Source organism: Megalops cyprinoides, chromosome 18 (assembly GCF_013368585.1).
Source record: "Megalops cyprinoides isolate fMegCyp1 chromosome 18, fMegCyp1.pri, whole genome shotgun sequence".
NCBI classification, from domain to species: Eukaryota; Metazoa; Chordata; class Actinopteri; order Elopiformes; family Megalopidae; genus Megalops; species Megalops cyprinoides.
In genome coordinates this window covers 23,073,966-23,095,053 of record NC_050600.1, presented here as the reverse complement: position 1 = coordinate 23,095,053, position 21,088 = coordinate 23,073,966, and the positions used below count along the sequence as shown (strand labels likewise).

Below are 21,088 nucleotides of genomic sequence, written 5' to 3'. Positions count from 1 at the left end.
TGGTTGTGCCTAAGGGGTTGAAGAACAAATACACCTTGATATACTGGAAAAGAAAATAGTCACATTTAATTGGAAGTACATATTCTGTCCTTGATAAGGTCATTTTCCAGTCACAGTGGCACCTTTGGTACTGAAGCCTACCATTCTTTCTTTAGAGTGAGAAGACCACTTTAAGGCAGGAGAGTTCAGTAACAGTGAGGGAACAAGAGTCGTCAGATTTGAATCCCATCCCTGCTTTTGTTCTTTTCATCAGAAAACTACCATGAAAATACAAGTTTAAAAAAGTCATAATGTAAACTTCATATGTTGTCCACATAACTCACGTTAGAGCAGTTTATCCTTACAAGCCTGGAAACCTCACAGAACAATCCTAGATATCTTCTCGCAGATTCATGCAGGCAAAGAAATTTGTATAACACTGGTGTAAAATGGTATACTGTAAAGAGTGATCTTTTAATTCATTTACTTCATTGTGTCTGGTCCAAGTTTAAATTCCTGCTGTTGGGGGAACAATGATTTATATTGAACATGACTAGGCTTCCTTGTGATCGGTGTGCAGTGTAGATTATCACAGCTGTGTGCAGCAATGTGCAGACAACTAAGATAGTCCTATCCACCCACTTTCCCACTAACCGAATCATAACCACCAGGAATCTGTGGGATTCTTGTACTTTAGAAAGGCAGAGAAAATGGAGTGTTTAATTCATGGTGCTTTTTCGTTGTTTTGTAAAACCTGGACTGTAACTGGGGTACATTTTATTTGGGAATGGGAATTCATTTGGCTGCTTGTTTTTTGTACATTTCTAAACATTTTCAATAACATAGAACACACAAAACCTTTCACTTGGCTTTGAACACAAATATAGATTCCTCGGCTTTGATCTGTGCCTAGCTTCCATGCAGCCAGGATTAATTCAGTACATTTGTGTGGGTCGCCTCACATTACCATGTTAAACTACTGTTTTAATTCAAAATTACATTTAAAACAAGCAAACGCACATGTGAATAATGATGTAAACACTGTGCTAAGTGTGATAGTATAAATCTAATGATAGGATCACCGTATTTCCTTACTTTGCTGTGGCAACACTGCTGCCATTTCTAATATGCATACTTTAATAAATAAATATATTTAAAACATTTATCCAATTTCAAAGTCCTATCTATCCATTCATTTAGCCTATATTGGTTTAAAATATTTTTATGACATTAGGATTTCATAAATTTGAGACAATTGTTAGAGGAGGCAAATTATCAAAATATATGTTAATAATAGACGGAATGAGGTAATGGGGGCTCAGGTAGGTAGCACACCCACACTGCCAAGCCTTGTCAGGAGTGCAGTGAGTTACACACGGTCATTGTGGTGACAATAAGGCCACATGGTGTGTTGCTAACAGAGACTTGTTTCACTTCCTGTTTGGGCGGGTACAGTTACAAGGCTGATGCAAACTCCTCAAATTTGCATCATCATCCTGAGTAGGCACAGAACACTCTCTGTAAAGAGTGAGTGAGAGAGAGAGAGAGAGAGAGAGAGAGAGAGAGAGAGAGAGAGAGAGAGAGAGAGGAACAGAGAGAATGTGTGTATGTGTGCCGGCAAGAAGGAGGAACAGTGTGTGAATGAGTATGTGTGTGTGTGGGAGAGACACAGAGAGAGAGAGAGAGAGAGAGAGAGAGAGAGAGAGAGAGAGAGAGAGAGAGAGAGAGAGCAGAAAAAGACAAGGATACATATATAGAGAGCAGGTATTCAGTAGGGAATAGGCTCATTTTTACAGTAAGCTCTGGGGGCAGAGTTTCTTTTCACACAGTAGTCACACTGTCGTCCCTGCTGACAGCGTGAGAGTTTTAAACTGCAAAGCCAGCTGCCACCAGCCAAAGTTCGCCCGCACACGTGTTGCCATGCCCCGGAGGTCCGCTGCCGGTGCTGACGCCCCCCTAAACGGGGTAGACCCCGCTAAAAGTGATTCCAAAGGGATCACCACCTGTGGGGACTCCTCTGGCCCGGCTCCCCAGGAAAAGATAGAGCTGAGGAAGAAAGTCACCCTGCTCCGCGGGATCTCCATCATCATCGGGACCATCATTGGAGCTGGGATTTTCATCTCCCCCAAGGGAATCCTCCAGAACTCGGGCAGTGTGGGAATGTCCCTTGTCATTTGGTGCGCGTGTGGAGTCTTGTCACTGTTTGGTAAGTGCCTTGCTTTTTGTTGTGTGGTTAATGGCCCCACTGTGGGGAAAAAATAATAAATTAACTGAAATAACTAGCATAGCGGAATAGTAACATTTTTTGAATAGTTTTATTTTTTTTTTCCCACTGTGACTGTCTTCTGGAGGACATGCTTGGAAAACATTTACACTATAATTACAATGAAAGGGCTAGGATGGGCCTCTTTGTAATCTCTCTCTGAATACCATGAAATTCTCCCAAAGTACATTCATTTGAATACAGCTGGCAAATTGAAAGGGGAAAGGGCATCGAATCTCAAATGGAATGCTTTTGTGCTTCCATAAATGTATTCTGGATATTTTCTGAGTTTGTTCCCCACATAAATTTCAGATGTAGAGATAAAAATCACCACTGTCAGCATGTACATTATGTGTATGACCAGGGTATTTACACTGTGTGATGACTTATCAGTTGCTGCTGAATGTGTAAAAAGTGGAGCAGGTACATTCATAAGCTTCCTCTTTCTGGGACCACAGGCGCATTAGTCCGTCTCACATTCTTCTGAATCATTCTGAGAAAAGCAAATTTTGTAGCACAGTCTCCATTCCACAGGCACCTGATCAGCCCACGGTGTATTTGATGAAGGGTAAGAGTGTACTGATATGAAATGTTTAAATACACCCAAATTACGTGACAACTACCATTGTCTTCTTTTCAGTGAGTTGAAGTTTCCATTACAATTTCCAAACTCCAATAATGTTGGTTCACCCACACCTTTTGCTGTTTTTTGTTGATGGGGAAGCAAAAAGCATCAGTCTGGCTTGGCAGCATGACAGCCTGATACCATCTATGAGGTCATTCAAATGATTTCCTGACCACACTGAAAAACCCTTCCAGTGAAGTACAGAAGTGTACTTGAGAATTTCCCAGTTCTGTTTGTCTTGTGACAGTGCTTATATAAAGACACACAAATGGATTCAGGGCTGGGACACTCCTGGGACATTTGCATCATTGATTGTTATTTTATACTTGGAAAGAGTATCACTTTGAAGAATTATAGGAAAAAGCCAAAGTTAGTGCCAATGTTCACTGCTAGGCATACTAGTATTATGTAATCATCAAAAACGGTTACTTTTTAACATGTTCATCTGGGCTGGGAATTAATTATCAGAGTTATTTATTTGGAAACAAACTTTAGAGAGTGTGTTTCCCTAGATTTTACTATTTTAGATTTTACCTGGAGCCATCAGAGGTGCCTTAACATACAGTAAGGTAAAGTCATACAGAATTCAGAGAACGTGTTGTTGGATAAGTGTTGCTGAACATGCTATACTGTTGCATTAAAATGACAACACATTTGCATAAACTTGCATAAAGTTACATAAACGTACATAATGTCAAAATACATAAACATATGCACATTAGTGTATACTTTTAAACCTAAATCTTCATCTCATCTCCATCAGACACACCCCTCCGGCACAGATAACTGCCAGTACAGTTTAGTACTGAGCCGGTGGGCAGCTTCTCACCCCATCTGTCTGCGTGAGCTGTGCAATCCAACGTGATACTTGTCCAAGCTTGTCCGGCCAGAAAGATTCTAATTACAGCACAAGTTCCCAGCTACTCAAATGGCACATCTCAAAACCGGTCGTTTTGGGCCAGCCGCACAACAAACATCCCTGACGCTTATTGGAGCTGCCAACTTCCATGAATGGAAATTACACAGGGCCTCTCAATTGTTCAGGCCAGAGGCGCGCCAAAGACACGTAGTTGCTGCATTAGCTTTGAGGACTTTCTTTCAGATGGTCGAAGTATTAGCAGGTTGACGGGGATTACCTTGTAGGCCCATGTCTTCAGGCAAAGACCCATTCAGTCTTTTTGCAATCCCACTCAATCTTTGTTCCTGTCTTTAAGTAACTTTTCTCATTTCTTGCCCAACATCGTACGGTTGTTGAGTGAAAATTCAATGAAAGTAATTAAATATGCTAATGAATGAATAAATGTAATTGGAAAAAATGCTTAAATTCCTTATTTTCAGTGTCATCATGGCACACAATCAAGCTACAAATTTAGTCTGTATTTGAAGAAAGGTTTGCAGCACTTTTTTTTGTTTTGGTTTGTTTTTTGTTTCTTAAGGAACATTATGAGTTCAGCTGTCACAGAAATTAATAACATACCGGTATGTCAATAACAGAGAAATTACAGTGCTTGGGTACTGTTGTTTACAACTGCCAAATTGCATCACAGTCAGACTGAATCTGGACATGTGTACCGTGCGTACAAAATGCACCCACAGTCCGGATGCGTCTCATGGCTGTGCACAAAATCCAACAGAACAGAGTGTACTGTGAATGCTAGAGTATTGCATGCCATGTCACAAATCTATGTTCTAATCACCTTCTCTCTGCACACTCTATTCTCTGATGTCACAGAGAACAAGACATCTGCAATTAGCTACCTGCTTTTTGTAGTTAGATACCCTTGAGGTGCGTTGGGGAGAGATAACGTGTCGTCTGATGGTGCCGCCCACTCAGCGTTTCCAGGGTCCCAGCTGTGAGCCTGCTATCTTGGGGAGGGGAGAGCTTCCTGTTTATTGTAGGAAATGAGCTGATCTAGGCACAGCAGGAAGGAGGCCACGTGCCCCGCAGTGCAAAAGAAAGAAGGGACGGGAGGATGATTCTCACTGGCAACAAATTCTGTCTGGGTTTTAATGAGCATTATTTAGGATGCCCCTGGTGAGCTCGTGAGGTCGCTTGCGAATTCTAGCCCAGATTGTTCTACCCATAGCTAGTTGTTGTGACGTCTAATGGGAAATTACCTGAGTACAGGGTGTCATGACAGCATCATGACTGACAAGGCTGCTCTCGCCATATTATGGTCACTGATGTCAAGACATCACTGAAGACCACCTATACTTAAAAAAAAAAAAAATCTGTGCTTTGAAACGGGATACAATTATTATAATTTACCATTACTATTATTGTCTTATTACTATTATAGTCTTATTAGAGCTTGAAATTTTACATTTACAGATTCCATATATTTTTTCTGTACAAAAAAAAACTATAATCGTTTGAAAATAATCATAGCGTAAGCATTTATTGCAGCCCAGTATAATCAGCAGTTATGAGGCCCTGAGTACTTTCAGCCAGATGCTTTTGCCGTCTCGTAGAACCGTGCCAGCTGCCTTTTAAGTTGTGAAAACGTGATGCGTGGCTCATTTTTCCATGGCACCACTACAGAGATTCTTTTTTATCATAGCTGGAAGTGGGGCCCTGACAGTGGGAATAGGGCTCTGACGCTGGAGTGCATGGAAATCTCCACAGGGTTTCATCTGGAACAAAGGTGGAGAATCAGTTCGTGTCCTCTGCCCTGCCGTGCAAAACTGTCAGAGCGCAGGTTATTACATTGACGGAGCGGGCCGTGCCGCCTGGTGCAACCACGCAATAAATCCCGGGTCTGAAGAAAAAAGAGCAAATGGGCACATGTTGTGATATCCTCTGCAAAAGACGGGCCGCAGAGCTACGGACCCCAAGGCCCACCGAGCAGCCTCCCATCGCTGCCGGGCCAAAGAGGAAAGAGAAAAAGTGCTGCGAGTCCCTTTGTCTCAGCCGGCCTCTGAGCCAATCAAAATGAGACTCTCTCCCGTGTGGTTGCTCTCTTAAATAGACAGAGGAGCCCTTCTCCTGGGACCCCGACCAAGGCCACCCTTGAAAGAGTCTCAGTAGCATGACGGTACGCAGCCTCCCATTCTGTTGTGAAGAACATTATATGATTTTCTATCATAAAACTTCACTTGAGCACATGGGAAAAATAGTAGTCTCCACTATTATCATCATCATCATCATCACCCTTATCATAAAATGTTATGTACTCTGAACAGCCACAGCCTGACCATTAATCCCCATTGAAGAGAATCAGGGACCTGGAGGATGTACAGGAGAAAAAACACTCGTTTTCCTTTTTAGGCTGCACAAATTACTGTACATAGTGTTATGACCACTTACCCCTGGCTTGAGAACACATAATGATTCAGCTTCAGAGAACTGATGATGAATGGGTAACTCTTGCAAGTCCCAACAAAGCAAACAGCATATCAAAATGACTTTGTGCTATGGTTGTTATAGGCCATGTCTCCATCAAATTCAAAGATTTTGCCATACTTCTTCCTCCTCTTCCCATCAGACAATTTACCTATGGCTGCAAGGTGACATCAGCAGCAAGTGCAAAACAAAGAAACAAAACAAACAGTATGTGCATATGTGTGTGGTGTGTTGTGACCTTACCCTAACAATTTTTACATTTTACAGTCTGCATTGCTGCTGCTGAATTGATCCTCGGTTTGGTTTAGGTTAACTAGAATCATGAGGCTTTCAGGCTGAATGGGTTGTGACTTTGAGCTGTTGTTTGATGGCGAGAACATCGGGAGGCCTGGGAAATATGTCAAATATGAGGTGAATGAATGTCATAAACACAATGTCGGCATTCAAAAACTTTAGCGGCAGTCGTATGGTGCCAGGCAATGGATCAAGAGCTAAGCAAACCAGTTTATGCACATTTAGAAGCAATCATTTGAGAAATGAGTGAATGCTGTGAGAAGCTATGAACATACAGTATGTGAAAAATGTATTTAGTGGCTATATGGGAATGCTTATAACCTAAAATCAGGCAGCTAGAAGAAAGAGTCTTCCCTGTTAACCAAGTAAATGCTGTGAATGTTATTATCATTCATGTTTTTTCTTTTTTTTTTAATTTGTCTGTTTTCTGTGACTGGACCAAATACATCCAAACCAATACATTTAATGTTCGATAAATAAGTGAAGGCTTTCGAAAAATATTGACATATGTAATTAATATTACTATAAGCACATTAAGTATCCATTTTTTTCCTGACCTAAAGTAAGGCATTTTACACAAATCTGTCACCACTCATTGCACCAATTGTGAAAAATTTTAGGTGAGTTGAGTAATGTGATTAGGAGTCATGCAAAGAAGGAAAAAAAAGGAAAGAAACAGAAAAGCACCAAAAGCCATGGGCATTCTGCCACCTAATAATGAACAACTATTCCTGTATTCAATCAATGTGGAACTAGATTTGTTCCTATCAGGTACTGTATATTATATGACAGAACAATTCTGTGATGAAGAAATACCCATAAAGGGAAAAAAAAATCAATATTCAGTTCCAGTGGACAGCACTGGGGTTTTGTACAAATCTGAACCAAAGTTTATTTTGGAGGAGACTGTCCTTTCACGCATTGGCAGTTCTTATCATTAGTGATAGGATCCTACCGCAAATTTCAGAGATTCAAGGCCGTTAAAACAAAACACACTCAAAAGAAATGTTTCAATGCACTGATGAAAGTCTTCCAAGAAAGAAGTGGTTTTGACAATACTGAAGTTGATGGCTCGGTGGGGATAATTTCCAACCTGTCAGTTTTGGAGTTGCAAGGAGAAACCAGGGCCCTTTCGTATGATACTGAAGGCACCTCAACTCCCAATTATTTTATGATTCCTTTTTTGGAAAATCCTTTTGTGATAACAAAGCTAATTTCCTCTTGTTTCACTGACATTTGAAAGCATTTCAAGGACCCTGCGTTCAGAAGTATTTTTCCACAGGGAGTTATTCATGCATGGGATTGTTTACCAAGACTTATAGTTAAAGCAGACACTTAAAGCAGGTTTCACAGACAAGGCTTAAGTGTAGTCATAGAGTAAGACATTTCTTTTAATGAAGACTTCCATAGAGAGGAACGTCTGAGCTTGGACTTGGCTTAATCCCTGTCTGTCCCACCAGCCCTTAGAGTGTTCAAGACCAAACTTGACGCAGGGCTACATACATTCTAGACCAAGTCTGATGTAACACACCTCCCTGAAGAGACTGTGACTTCAATGGTGCACCTCAAATTTTGAAAACCTCTACTCTCGGCTAAAGGTGAAATGACAACCATGAGATTGGACTGTCTGTTCTCATCACTACACTTGTATGTGCTAGTGGTATGTTTTTTGTAGAGATAGGGTTTATTTTTTTTTCTTTCATTTCCCCCACAGGAGCCTTGTCTTATGCAGAGCTTGGGACATGTATTAAGAAATCGGGTGGCCATTACACCTATATACTTGAAGCCTTTGGTCCACAAGTGGCTTTTGTAAGGCTCTGGGCAGACTTGATTGCAATAAGGTAAGCAAAACATCTTTTGAAAATATATTGGAATGTGACTTATGACTGAATATTTTTGGCAGTTATAGGCAGAGATTCATAGACAAAATGCAAGCTAGTATCTCAACACTGGGTGTAAATAAACAAATCTTCATGTAATGTTTATATGTATCTAAATTATCTACAGGAATCAGAGGCAAAATCAAGTATTTTATATGTTAAAAATGCAAAATAAATCATTACAATGTGTGTCAGACAAACATGGTAAATATTAACAGTGTTTTCTCTGTAGACCTGCTGGATTAGCAGTGATATCCTTGGCCTTTGGGCGGTACATTCTGGAGCCCATATTCATGCCTTGCGGAGTTCCTGAGCTCGCAGTGAAACTTGCAACATCAATTGGAATAAGTAAGCAGTCACACTCTTCGATCTGAGCAAACACCAATACAGGGATACATATGCTGCCATGCTTTCAAAAAGCAAATGTGGCAACAGCCTTGAAAATATCTACATTGAATGTTTCACAATATTCTTAACTTTTTCCTGGATTCAGTATTGCCAAATTGCGGGTTGTCCCAGACTTTGAATGATTAACTTGCTGTTCATTGTATTTGTTTTCTTACTTATTCAATACGTAAGAATCTTCTTTTGAATTCCTGGCATTTGTCTAAATAAGTAAATTTATCACATTCTTAAATGAGTCAGGTCAGGCAGAAAAGGAACTAAATAAAATCCAGGCCTCTATGTCTACAACTGAATATAAATGTCACAAAAATAATTTTTTCACTGACTCCAGAGTAAAAGGTGTGTGGGGAAAATTCCGACTTCCCTTGAGGCGAACCTTCACGGTTGCAAATGGGCTTTCAAAGTGCTAAAGTATGTCTAGTTTAACACCACTTACATTATCTTTATTTCTTTCTTCATACCATTGAGTTAGCTAAAGTGGTTTTATCATTTCAAACAGACATACAATGGCAAATCTGTTTCCTTTCAAATCCTTTTCCAGTATTTACTGGTTTTGCATCTGAGCGCTGATTGAGCTGCTACTGACATAGCTGAGAGTTATGTCTACAGCACAGGCAACAGAAGAAGATGCTAATAGACTTATTAAACGAGTACAATGACCGTATCATATTTAAGAGAGAAAAGGGCAATGATGATGCACCGTACTACTAAGCGCAAGACATGTGAGAGGCTGGCTGTAGGATTTCTTGAAGACTTCATCTAAGTGACTGGGGCCTTGTTGGAGTAGCAGAATGATTGCACTGGGGGAGTGATGTCAGAGCAATATTAGATCTCATTGCTTATTTAAGGGGCACGGCCAAATAGCAATCTAAGCTAATAAGGGTTAGCGGCCATTCGTCATATATAGCTATATGCAGTCATCGGTCACTTTCAAGGGAGCCCCTGTCAAGGCCCATTATACACCCAGGCTGAATTATGACACATAGGGCAGCTGGGGCATCAGCCTGTAAAATGTAAGGAATGACACCATTTCTTCAAAGAGATAAGCCCCCTGACTTATTGACAAGTGCCCAGATTAGGAAAAAGAGGACGGCAGCATCACTGTTCATCGAAATAACACCGCAGGATAGTGTGTATCGACAGCACAAGGGACCGCGTCCCTTTATCTCAGTAAAAGGACTGCGCTTGGGGCCACATTTATGCGCTCGGGTGGCGGTGGGTTTTAAGGAGACATGGCGATCAATCAACACGATTGGCTCTATCGGTACGATCAGACATTTGATTAGTGGTGCCCTGGGCCAGTGTTCCATGATATGTCTTCCAAGGTGCGAAAATATCTGGATCCTGATCTTTATTGACTGATAATAAATGGGGATTTAATTTCATCTAACGAAAAGCTGTGGGCCATTTTATAAAACTCCTTGGGATCATACAGTAAGAAGAATAATATTAGTAATAAGAGTAATAGTCATCATCATATATGTTTTATATAATATTTTGTGTTATCAATTGTTATGTTTTCTCTTAAATGAGTATATATGGAGTGTTAATTGTATCTAAACATTTTGTTCACTCCTCCACCCTTTGCTAAATATCACTGTGACCTTTACGATAATCTCCATGAGTCATTACCACCTCCTCAAGGTTATTGCGTATGTCTATAGGGAATGTCTATAGGTGTGCCTTCTGTATGTCTATCCATCTGATTGCTCCATCCAGTACTATTTTATTTAAAGTGCACTGGAAGCTAAAATAGTTGAGTTATAAGGTTTGAGCCCTCGATGCTGTTGTTGTACCACAGCTCTGTCATTTTGACACATTTGGGTTCCTTACATTGCTGCATTTATTTAGCACCTTTCCGGGTTCTCAAAACGCTTTACAGTGAGTGGTGGGACACCTCAGCCACCTCTAATGAGTAGCACTCACCTGGGAGACATGCATGGCAGCTATTTTGTATCAAAACGCTCAAAGAAACTGCATTCCTTTAAAAACTAAACAAACACAAAATACATTGTTTTAGGCAGCTTTTATTTATTAACTACAGGATGTCTTATAATTGTTTAACTGTGGTTGGTACAATTCTTCAAATCTGTGAAAAGTTGCCACATGTACACATAGGCACGGCAGAGTGGGTGTTAAAGTTAAAAATTCATGTAATAGTTATTATTTCCATAATAATTTCATATAATGGCCCCCCTCTTTTTTGCAGCTGCAGTAATGTACCTGAACAGCATGAGTGTCAGCTGGACGGCGCGGATCCAGATCATCCTCACTTTCAGCAAGCTCACAGCCATAGCACTCATCATCGTGCCGGGCATGATCCAGCTCTTTAGAGGTAAACTCGATTCATCGGCTCATTTATTTAAACAGCAAATACTCCTTTAGCAAGTGAGTTATACAGGGATAGGCTTTACAGACTTCACTGCATAATACAAAGATCAGTTTATTTATACATAATTACCTTAGCATGGGCACAACAGCATTATGATGAACCTATTATAGTGTCTGAAGGCCTGTTACAATATGAGGACACACAGTGGTCAAGGCATACTGTTTTCAGCATAAGGTTGTGTTTTTTTAATTTATTTTTTTATTTCTACTGCGTGTTTGGGTTTGGAACTCCATTCCGCTCCGTTTAACTTGTTATGACTCACCATCAACTGGCAGGGGTATTCAGTGAAGAGTACCGTGAGATTACGTGACTTCATTTTTGCTTTGCACACTATGCTGGCATTGAACATTTACCATAGAAGAAAGAAACAACTATTAAATAAATAATTGAAACAAATGAGGTGCTCATAAAAGCAGACACTGTTCTTTCGGGAACAGTTTTGCCTCATTCTGGACCTTTTCACATGTGGGGAAAAATTACAAATGCCATCACAGGAATTTTCCTGTTAAACTCTCCTCCACCACACGGCAGTATTTTTTTTTTTTTTCAAACGACGAATAAAAACATGTCTTGCTTGTTCTCTCACTGGTTTGCAGAAAGTCACTATGTCTCCCCCCATGACATGGTTGCTGTTTGACTTTAGAAGCAGTGCACATCATGTTCTGAATGCTGAAGCGATGGTGTTGTCTCTCATGTGTCAATGCAGGTGAAACCCAGAACTTTGAAAACGCCTTCAGAGTTGACAGCGTTCAACTGACGGGACTCCCTCTGGCATTCTACTCTGGGATGTATGCCTACGCTGGGTGGTAGGTGTAAATGCCTGTGTGTGTTTTTTTCTTCTTCAGTCAGACAGCCCAGGGGCCTGAATTCAGCTGGGAGAGGGAGAGAGAGAGAGAGAGAGAGAGAGCTGCTGTGAGAGACCGCTGCAGTCGATGGCGACTGATTTGAGCATTAAATGGAAAATTAAACGCTTAATGGAAAATGAGCTGGGCTGAAAGGGGAATTTAAGACCGAAGCTCAGATTGTATCCCCTTTGGTTTCGTTTTCCACGTTATGAGTTTTGGGGTAATTGAATAGAAAGAAAAACGTGAAAAAATGAAGCAAAATATAACACCTGCCGAAAGCTGTCACTCAGACTTAAAGAGAAAGCAGATCTCGGTTGGGCGAAATCTGGGCCACAGTTTGATACATGGGTTTGAAATGGAAAATGAATCTTTGGCCTGAGTTTCAGACACAGAATAAGAAATAGCAGAACCAATTTCATTGTTCATGTGTTTATTTTTAATGTCTAAATGCTGTGTCAGTTCTATGGTAATGCTCTGTTCAACAAATGTTTTGACTGAATGGATAGCAGCAGATTTAAACAAAAGTGCTTGTTGGTCTTGCACATTTTGGCTAACTACTTTGTTGAACAATGCTAGATTCTGACATTCGGATATTTTAAAAAGTACCATTACCTTAAAGTCTGTGCTTAAAGTCAAGGGCACGAACAGCATTGGGATTAGGGTTGAGTCAAAATCGTAATCTCACTGTTACACACACCCAGCCAGAATATCAACTCACTCTGCTGTTGATTTTATTTATTTTCCTTCAACAGGTTTTACTTGAATTTTGTCACTGAAGAAGTGGAGAATCCAGAAAGGTACATTCTATCAAGCATGCTTGTAGGTCTTTCCTGTATCACAAAAGGACGCGATAAAACCAAAAAGGCTGCAATAATGTTTGCTTCTTCTGAGCCTCCTTGGGGAAAACTGCTGTGATTATCCAATTCAGAAACCTCATCAGTCAGGGAGATTTCATTGAGCTGAGACACTTGAGAAAAATGCATTCTAATGGTATGATTAGTATGTTATCGCTTCGAATTTCACAGCAATCAGCTCTCAGGCCTGCTAGCACAGCTGACAACAGCAAACAAGAGATATTTCTTATGGACTGATTATGTGGCCAGTATATCTGCATTTAATAAATCTGGCAAAAGTGTTTTTTAATAGCTTGAATATCTCTGCACCCATGTTTAAAATTTGAGGAAAGAACAGCTGAGGCTTATTTGTCAGACAAAGGGAGGAGTATAAAAAGCAGGCACTGTTTGTAGAAGGGCAAGCAGAAGCTAACGCTGACACCAGATAGCCGAGGTCAAACATGACCTTTTCCGTTGTACATGTAATCTTCAAGTCTGTACTCGCTGCATCTTGCTCTGTGAACTGTGGATGTCATTCTCCATAGCCACAACATGACCTTTCCTTTCCTCAAACAACCAGAAGGAGGGGCTTGATTTCACTTTCTGTCCAATAACATTTTTCCAACCCTTATGAAAGTGTTCATGTATGCAGTACTCAAAGTGTAATGAACATATAGGAAGGACATACAAAAATATTGTGCTTAAATTGTTAAAATTGCTACTTACAAAAATGCAACATGGTGCATACTGTGCAATATGCTACAAAATATAATATATAATATGTAATTTTGGTAGTGTATGCATGATAGAAGTATATGTAAAAGTGAGAGTAATACATTTAGGTATTGCAAATACATTGAATGCATTATCATTTTAGTTTTCCATTTAGTTTAACCTGGCTTATATTGAGATCACATCTATTGACAAAGTTTATTGAAAGCATTAACTTGTGCTTATGTCTGAGACGGTTCACTCAGTAAAAAGCTATGACCTGCTGAGATCTTTCATTCTTTTTCATTCTCTGTATCCTATCAGCCTAGTGCTAATTGCTGCCCCCTGACACTTTTTCCTTGTAACATTTTCACTCATTTCTCTAACCTCCTTTGTGCCTGTCTCTGTCGCCGCACCTCTTGCAGGTTCTAAGGGCTGCTTTAGAATGCGCTTCTTCCCATTGTGGACAATGGAAACTGGTGAGCACTGTAGGTCACAATCAAACAATCACCCAGGCTTACCGATGGAGCTCACAGTGGCTGGCCTACATGCTGATGTCCTGCTCCATCGGATGGTGCAGCATAAATTGATTTTCACAATGGAAAAAAAAAACACAGGAAATATGCGGCAATGAAATATTTGGCCTTTTCAGAACAGTAGCCAAGGACAACAGCGAGAAAGGTGGAAATCTATAAGAGAGGTCGAGCATTGACATGTCTCAAAGAGGTGTAAATTCCTCACAGCGTGCAATTACTATCACTCCAGGGTTGGAGGATAATGAGATTTTTGTTCGCTGTACTTGTGTACCCCATGACTGTTGGTGGAGCCCCAAGCATGTTTTAACTGCACCAACTGGCTGGGTAGCTGGATCAGAACTGACTGATTAGTGTGTTGGTTAATGTGTTTATGGGTATGAGAGGTCAAATTTTGAATTCATTAAAGTCAATTAACAACCTTTCAGCCCTGCGAAACTCCTCACAACTGCTTCAAGATCTTAGACTTTTGCTGTCTTGCTACAAGGCTCTCTTCCAAGCTCACATCTTGGTAGCCTATGCCTGTAAATAAATATATATATATAATTGCAGGGTTTTACTGCACAATTCAGATTTCAAGCAAGCTTGAATTAAGCTATTCCACTGTAAGCTCTACAAATACAACATCAGTTAATTTCAACAAATGATATTTGCATAAACTGTACAGGAAAGGAGATGTTTTCTCTGTCACGATACTGTTCAACAACACACACAGTAAAGTGGCATCATGTTCAATATTGGGATTAGAGTGTGTAAAAATAGCAAGAAACAGGTTCTGACATCTTCACTCCACCCTTAGGACTATTCCTCTGGCCATATGCATCTCCATGGCGATTGTCACCCTTTGCTACGTGCTGACAAATGTTGCCTACTACACTGTGATGTCCGCTGAGGAGCTGCTCTCATCTGGTGCCGTTGCGGTGGTAAGTTCCATAAACATGTGATGACCGTTGCCTGTAAGAATAACAGGATTGCATCTCACTATTTTTATTAGTGTACACATGTAAATATACAACATATATTTTCACAACCATTGATTTGTCATTTCATAAAGCAGATAAAAAATGCATGCCAGCCATAGATGAGGCTCTGGAATACTCCCCAATTCAAGCTCTCTGGAGACAGTTTATAAAAGGTTGCCATGTCTTAAAATATTTATCAGCCAAATTAGCAATGTCAAAATCAGTACGCTGTAAATATGCCACCATTCTATTGTCAAAGGTGTCGGATAGTAGCTCATTGTGCTTTAAATGAACCGTGTATTTGCTAACAGACAGCCCAGAGAGATTGTATTGAGCAGTAAAAGAGATATAAATGTTGAGATGTTTTTTTTTTACTTTTCATGAACAGAACACCATAATTAATATAGATTTATCAGAACTCAAACTATATTGAGATTCCATATTCCATTTTCCGTGCCATGGCAGCCCCAAATCCTCATTGTAAAATTGATGTGAAGAAGTAGATCAGAGAACCCCAGCATCTCCCTTAGTGGAACGGCATTGGTAATGATTTTTTTCTCCATTCCTGTGTGTGCCTGGGATGATGGCTATCTCCAATCATGAGAGAAGATGGGGCATTCCTTATACGTATCTCACTTAGAAATGCAATTCTGTGAAGGGTCTTATATGAAGAATTACCCCAAGGGAGCCATTTTTCATTGTTTCCTCATTCTTGTGTAATTTAACATGGGCCTTAATAGAAAGCAAATCCATATTTTGTCCTCCAAGCAAGTATGAAAACACATAAAATGCATTGAAAGTATCAATAATTTTACTGTATCACATAATGGTGCAAATCGGTATGAAATCTATATAAAAATCTAAACAGTAAACCTAAATCTCTTGTTTCTTAGACATTTGCAGAGAAAATGTTTGGAAATTTCTCGGTGGCAGTTCCGTTGTTTGTGGCCTTGTCCTGTTTTGGGTCCATGAATGGCTGCTTATTCGCTTTTTCCAGGTAAGTAACCATGGGTCAGCTTCTTGACTAGACCTTTAAAACAAGTCTCAAGGCAATTCAATCTGATTGTGCCATACTGAGTATTTTAAAGTGCGCATGCAATCGTCCTCTAGAAAACATAAACCAAGCTAAAGTATTTAAGTGGGCGTAGCAAGCATTGATCAAGTTTGCACTGGATGAAATGTTGTTTCCAGAGAGATCTTGTGCGATGGATGCATTAAATTTCTGGAAAATAGACTTGCACATACCCATATGCATGACATGACACTTGACACTCTCCCTTGGTTTAATTTTACAAGCGCTTATGTGATGATTTTGTGATTATTGATTGAAATGTTGTTATTGTAAGCTCAAGTATTTCTAATTGGTCAGAGAATCATTTTATCTGCAGTTTTAAGGAAAAGGCACCAAGTAAAATATAAAAAGGCTATTCAGTCAGCATCCCGTTTGGAGAAAACGTGTGGATCCTAACTGAGAACAACTGCGGCAAATGAAATGGGGTCGATGCAGCCTGCATCTTAGGAGACACTGACATTAACCGCAAATCTCCCGGGATAACAGAGTCTACCTCACATAAACTCGCTCAGTTGAGTTCAGTCAATATATCATATTGATTACATCACACTAAGCCCTTGAGCATTCTCAAGATCGGCTGGCCTGACAAGGGAAATATGATATGTATAGCTTCAAAAGAAAGTCATGATGAATCGTTACTTAAATAATCATAACCTAATTGGCTTCAATTATCGTTTGCAAACTGAGGTGTTCAACCTGCAGTTACTGCTATTGCATGTGACTTTCTACTGAATGATGGATGTAAGCAGTGGATGTACATTTTTCAGATTTGTGCATGAGATAATCTGTTGGTTATTTCAGGGACTGTGTGTAATGATGTGTATCAGTTAAAACTGTGTGATACATAAATTCCTAACTGAAAATAGACAAGTGCAGTGGGGTTAGACTGAATCGAAAAGACTGACCACCTTTCCATCAGCCTCTCGAGTTTAATGATACTGAAAGTGGAAAAGCACACACACGCGCACACACGCACACACACACACACACACACACACACACACACACGCCTAGATATATGCACACATCCAGACACATACATACACATGCATGTCCTCACACACATGAGACACAACCTTTTCACCAGGCTGCCAGCATGCTACCCTTTCATCCTGTTCGATGTACGTGTGTATTGATCCACCTAAAGGTGGCCCCTAGCTGCCATTTGAGGGCCAGTCCCATCCTGAGGGGCTCTGCGCCATAGTGTGTCAACGTGACTCTGTCCCCCAACAGGATGTTTTACGTGGCCTCACGGGAAGGTCACCTCCCCGAGATCCTGTCCATGATCCACGTCCGCCGCCACACGCCGCTGCCCGCCGTCATCGTCCTGGTGAGGGGCCGTGACAAGTCCAAATGCCAAGCAATTTCGCGGCAAGACAAGCCCACCATTAACCACACGTTTGCGACATGTAATATACACCCAGTTTGGAGCCTGAAACCTCTTTGCACAATTCTCAGAATAACAGCTGATGAGTATTGGAAATCAACCCCATAGTGAACAGTCAAATGTGCCAAGCGCATGCCAAGTTAAATTAATGAATACTTGCTGTGTCTAACTTTCCCTTGATTTTGTGGGAAAATGTTTGATTGGACATATTAAACATGCATTAATGTGCTTTCCAAGGGCCAGATATTGATGTGTCCAAACTAAGGGATTGATTTTATAATACTTTAAATTTGTTCCAGACAATACTATATATAATAATATATAATTCCAGGTAATAAAAAATAGAGCCCCTGTAAAATAATAGTCATATTAACATTGATAGTCTTGAATTCCCTTTGGTGCACTTAAATCTATAGAAGGATGTACCCATATCACTTCTGCTGGTGCCTTTGTTTCGATCAGTCCCTTGTAGCATTGAGTGTGATGTTCTGAATGGCCTGTGCTGTTTGCAGAGTTGTGCTGTGCCGTGGAGTTCACCCATTTTCTGTCTCCTCTTTGCAGTACCCACTGACGATACTAATACTGTTCTCAGGGGACATCTACAGCCTGCTGAACTTCATGAGCTTCATGCGCTGGCTCTTCATCGGAGTCGCCGTCGTTGGGCTTATATACCTCCGATACACGCGCCCAGAAATGCACCGTCCCTTTAAGGTACTCTTACTTTTTATTTTCCTCTGACATACATGCTCACAAATGCACCAGCCCTTTAAGGGATTCTTCATTTTATTTGCTGTTGGCATACAAGCCCTGAACTGCACTGATATCTTTAAGGTGTTCTTTTTTATTTACCTCCGAAATCTGTGACCTGAAATGCACCGCCTTTTATGGTGATTTTTTTTTTTTCTTTAACGTAACACTGTTATACACACCCTGGAATGAGGTGTCCCTTTAAGGTAATCCTTTTTTTTCACATTCAGCATAAATATCCCAGTACACACCATCCCTTTCGGCTATTATTTTTATTACACTAAACTGTCAATGCAGGCACAACAGATGAAAAAGACAGCTTTGGCAGTGTCTGAGGACACCGAGAACAAAAATGTAGAAGTGCATGCCTGCATGTCAAGCTTTTAGTTTCCCCATGCTTCAGTTATTTATAAATGCTGCACATCACCCACAAACATGTATGATTAATATGCCTTATGACATCCCTGTGAGTTATTAATGTCACTGCACCACTTGACCAGTGTTTTCCAAATGTATGTTGAATCATGTGTGTTGTTCTCCAAAATGATATCACAGTGGAACACATGACTACATACGAAAACTGCAAACTCTCTATTTCTTGAAAACAAATATTTTCTGCATAAAGAGCGCCACTGCTGCATTCTCATTGGTTGTTCAGTTGTTGCATTACATTACATTATTCACATTTAGGTTACAGTTTTTACATGTTATCCATTTATACAGCTGCATATTTACTGAGGCAGCTCTGGGTTAAGTACCTTGCCTAAGGGTCCTGTAGTAGTGACCTAGCTGAGAATCAAACTAGCAACCTTTTGGTTACAAGCCCTGCTCCTTACCACAAAGCTAGACAGCTGCATTCAGGAGTTCTCATTGGTTGTCCCATTGCCATGTTCAGCAGTTTTAATGAGATGTTTTTTTTTTCTTTACCTTTCTCTCTGCCAGGTTCCTCTGTTCATCCCGGCTGTGTTCTCCTTCACCTGCTTCTTCATGGTTTTCCTCTCTCTGTACTCAGACCCATTCAACACGGGCATCGGCTTTGCCATTGCACTAACTGGCATCCCTGCCTACTACATCTTCATTGTGTTCAACAAGAGGCCCAGATGGTTTCACAAGCTCTCAGGTAAGATGGAGTTTTGGGCGGCAAGCATTCTTTTTCGTCCTTCAGATGGAGCACTGTCTAAGAAGAGTACCAGTCTGGGGTTTAACATCCTGAACGCATTTCATCCACAGCAATGTCTGACATACAGCACAGGCAGTTAGATGCTAACCTATACCAATAACCACTGATCGCTCTGTCATTGCAGATTCAATAAACAGGTCCTTGCAAATCATCATGGAGGTCGTCCCAGCTGAATATTGATGGCCGAAGCAATCTGCGACAGGGGCGAGCAGGCTTCAATGCACTAATAGATTGTTCTAGCAAAGTCCTACTCTGTAGGAAGGTCAGGGCCATAGTGTGTGAAGGTGTGACGTACTCTTTTCTGTTTGCGCGTTCAAATCCATATCCAAGATCGGACTTTTCAGAGTGATTCATTACATCTCATCTTAAGTGACAACCACATTGTGGTTTCCTGAGTCTCAAGGGTTCGATTACTTTTGAACCGACAAGTCAGAAAAAAAAACCTCTCTCATAATAAGAGGCCTTCTGCAAGCAGTACTTTGAATACATCAAAGTACATTTTATTGTACAATTGTGTACTCCATTAAACAGCGCTATAAACCGCACAGCAAATTACAGATTTATACAGGCAGGTTCATCTCATGAAAAACAATACTACACATGTACTTACAGTTTCAATGACTGTGTGTTTTTCATTGTTATAACTTTGTTTGTATGTTCAATAAAAAAAGAATGTGTAGAATTCACAATTTAGAATGTGTACTGTTTACATACTAAAAAAAAAAAAAACATAGACATCTTGTGAATTTGTTGTACATATGGTAGAAATGTTTCAACTATTTAGCAAATAAATAAGATTAACACAAATTCTGGTCACATCCTTTATTGATTTTTCTTGTTTTTTTTTTTTTTTTTTCTAAAGGTCTTTGTCTTATGTGAAAGTTATGTATCTTAATGAACAGAAAAATATGAAAAAAGATCAAAATTATGCCATATATATCGATCTCCTTGTTGTATACACTGTCCCAAGCTTTCTCCAAACCCTGTTGAATAGATTTCACAATACAATGTAAAATGATAGCCACTAGATGGTAATATTAGGGAGCAAAATCAGAGGAACATAAAAAACGTATCCCAGAAAGATTAACATCCCATGTACTACGAATATGTGTTTCCTTCAACGGGTCTCTTATAGCAACAATAAGGATAATGAACTACATTTCATCCCTGCCAAAGAGCTTGAAGCACTTAACTGTCAAGGACAAGGACAAGCACCACCAACAGATTTCATTCATAATGTATTAGTACATTGACAGTAATTTAACAAATGTAAGTAACTGTACCTTGATCAGTATTTTCTTGAGAAAGGGATTCGTGTTACTTTATCAATACTATCCATTGCAAATACAAATAAACCTGTTGCATTTATTGAGATGGATGAACTCTGCACTATATGCTGGTGGAGTGCTTTCCTCACTCACCTAGCAACAAGCATAGCAACAACTAGCATGGTGCCTCTGGCTTTCTTTGCCCATATGGCATATGTGCTCCACACATATACAGCTAAATTAAAAGTTTAATTAACGCAAGATAAATATGAATACCCTTGTAATAAATACTGTACATGCATTGTACACACACTGTATTGCATACTGAATCATCGAGTGTTCCGGAATATTAGGCTATCAAATTAGTTT

At 40.1% G+C, this 21,088-nt stretch overlaps 1 protein-coding gene across 1 annotated transcript; it reads left to right on the top strand.

Annotated features, from left to right (window-relative positions):
* Positions 1-1,706: 1,706 nt before the first annotated feature.
* On the top strand, positions 1,707-19,717 carry slc7a11 (solute carrier family 7 member 11). Its single transcript, XM_036551155.1, has 12 exons — positions 1,707-2,185; positions 8,219-8,345; positions 8,617-8,732; positions 10,999-11,124; positions 11,888-11,987; positions 12,779-12,823; positions 14,903-15,026; positions 15,959-16,062; positions 17,371-17,467; positions 18,086-18,235; positions 19,214-19,391; positions 19,576-19,717. The coding sequence occupies exons 1-12, from the start codon at positions 1,900-1,902 to the stop codon at positions 19,629-19,631; spliced, it is 1,509 nt and encodes a 502-aa protein (XP_036407048.1). The 5' UTR covers positions 1,707-1,899; the 3' UTR covers positions 19,632-19,717.
* The last annotated feature ends 1,371 nt before the right edge of the window (positions 19,718-21,088 follow it).

Coding starts and splice junctions, on each gene's coding strand:
- slc7a11 (XM_036551155.1), top strand. CDS start 1,900: ATGCCCCGGAGGTCCGCTGCCGGTGCTGACGCCCCCCTAAACGGGGTA. Junction 11,988..12,778: donor ATGTATGCCTACGCTGGGTG/GTAGGTGTAAAT, acceptor TTCCTTCAACAG/GTTTTACTTGAATTTTGTCA. Junction 18,236..19,213: donor AAATGCACCGTCCCTTTAAG/GTACTCTTACTT, acceptor TCTCTCTGCCAG/GTTCCTCTGTTCATCCCGGC.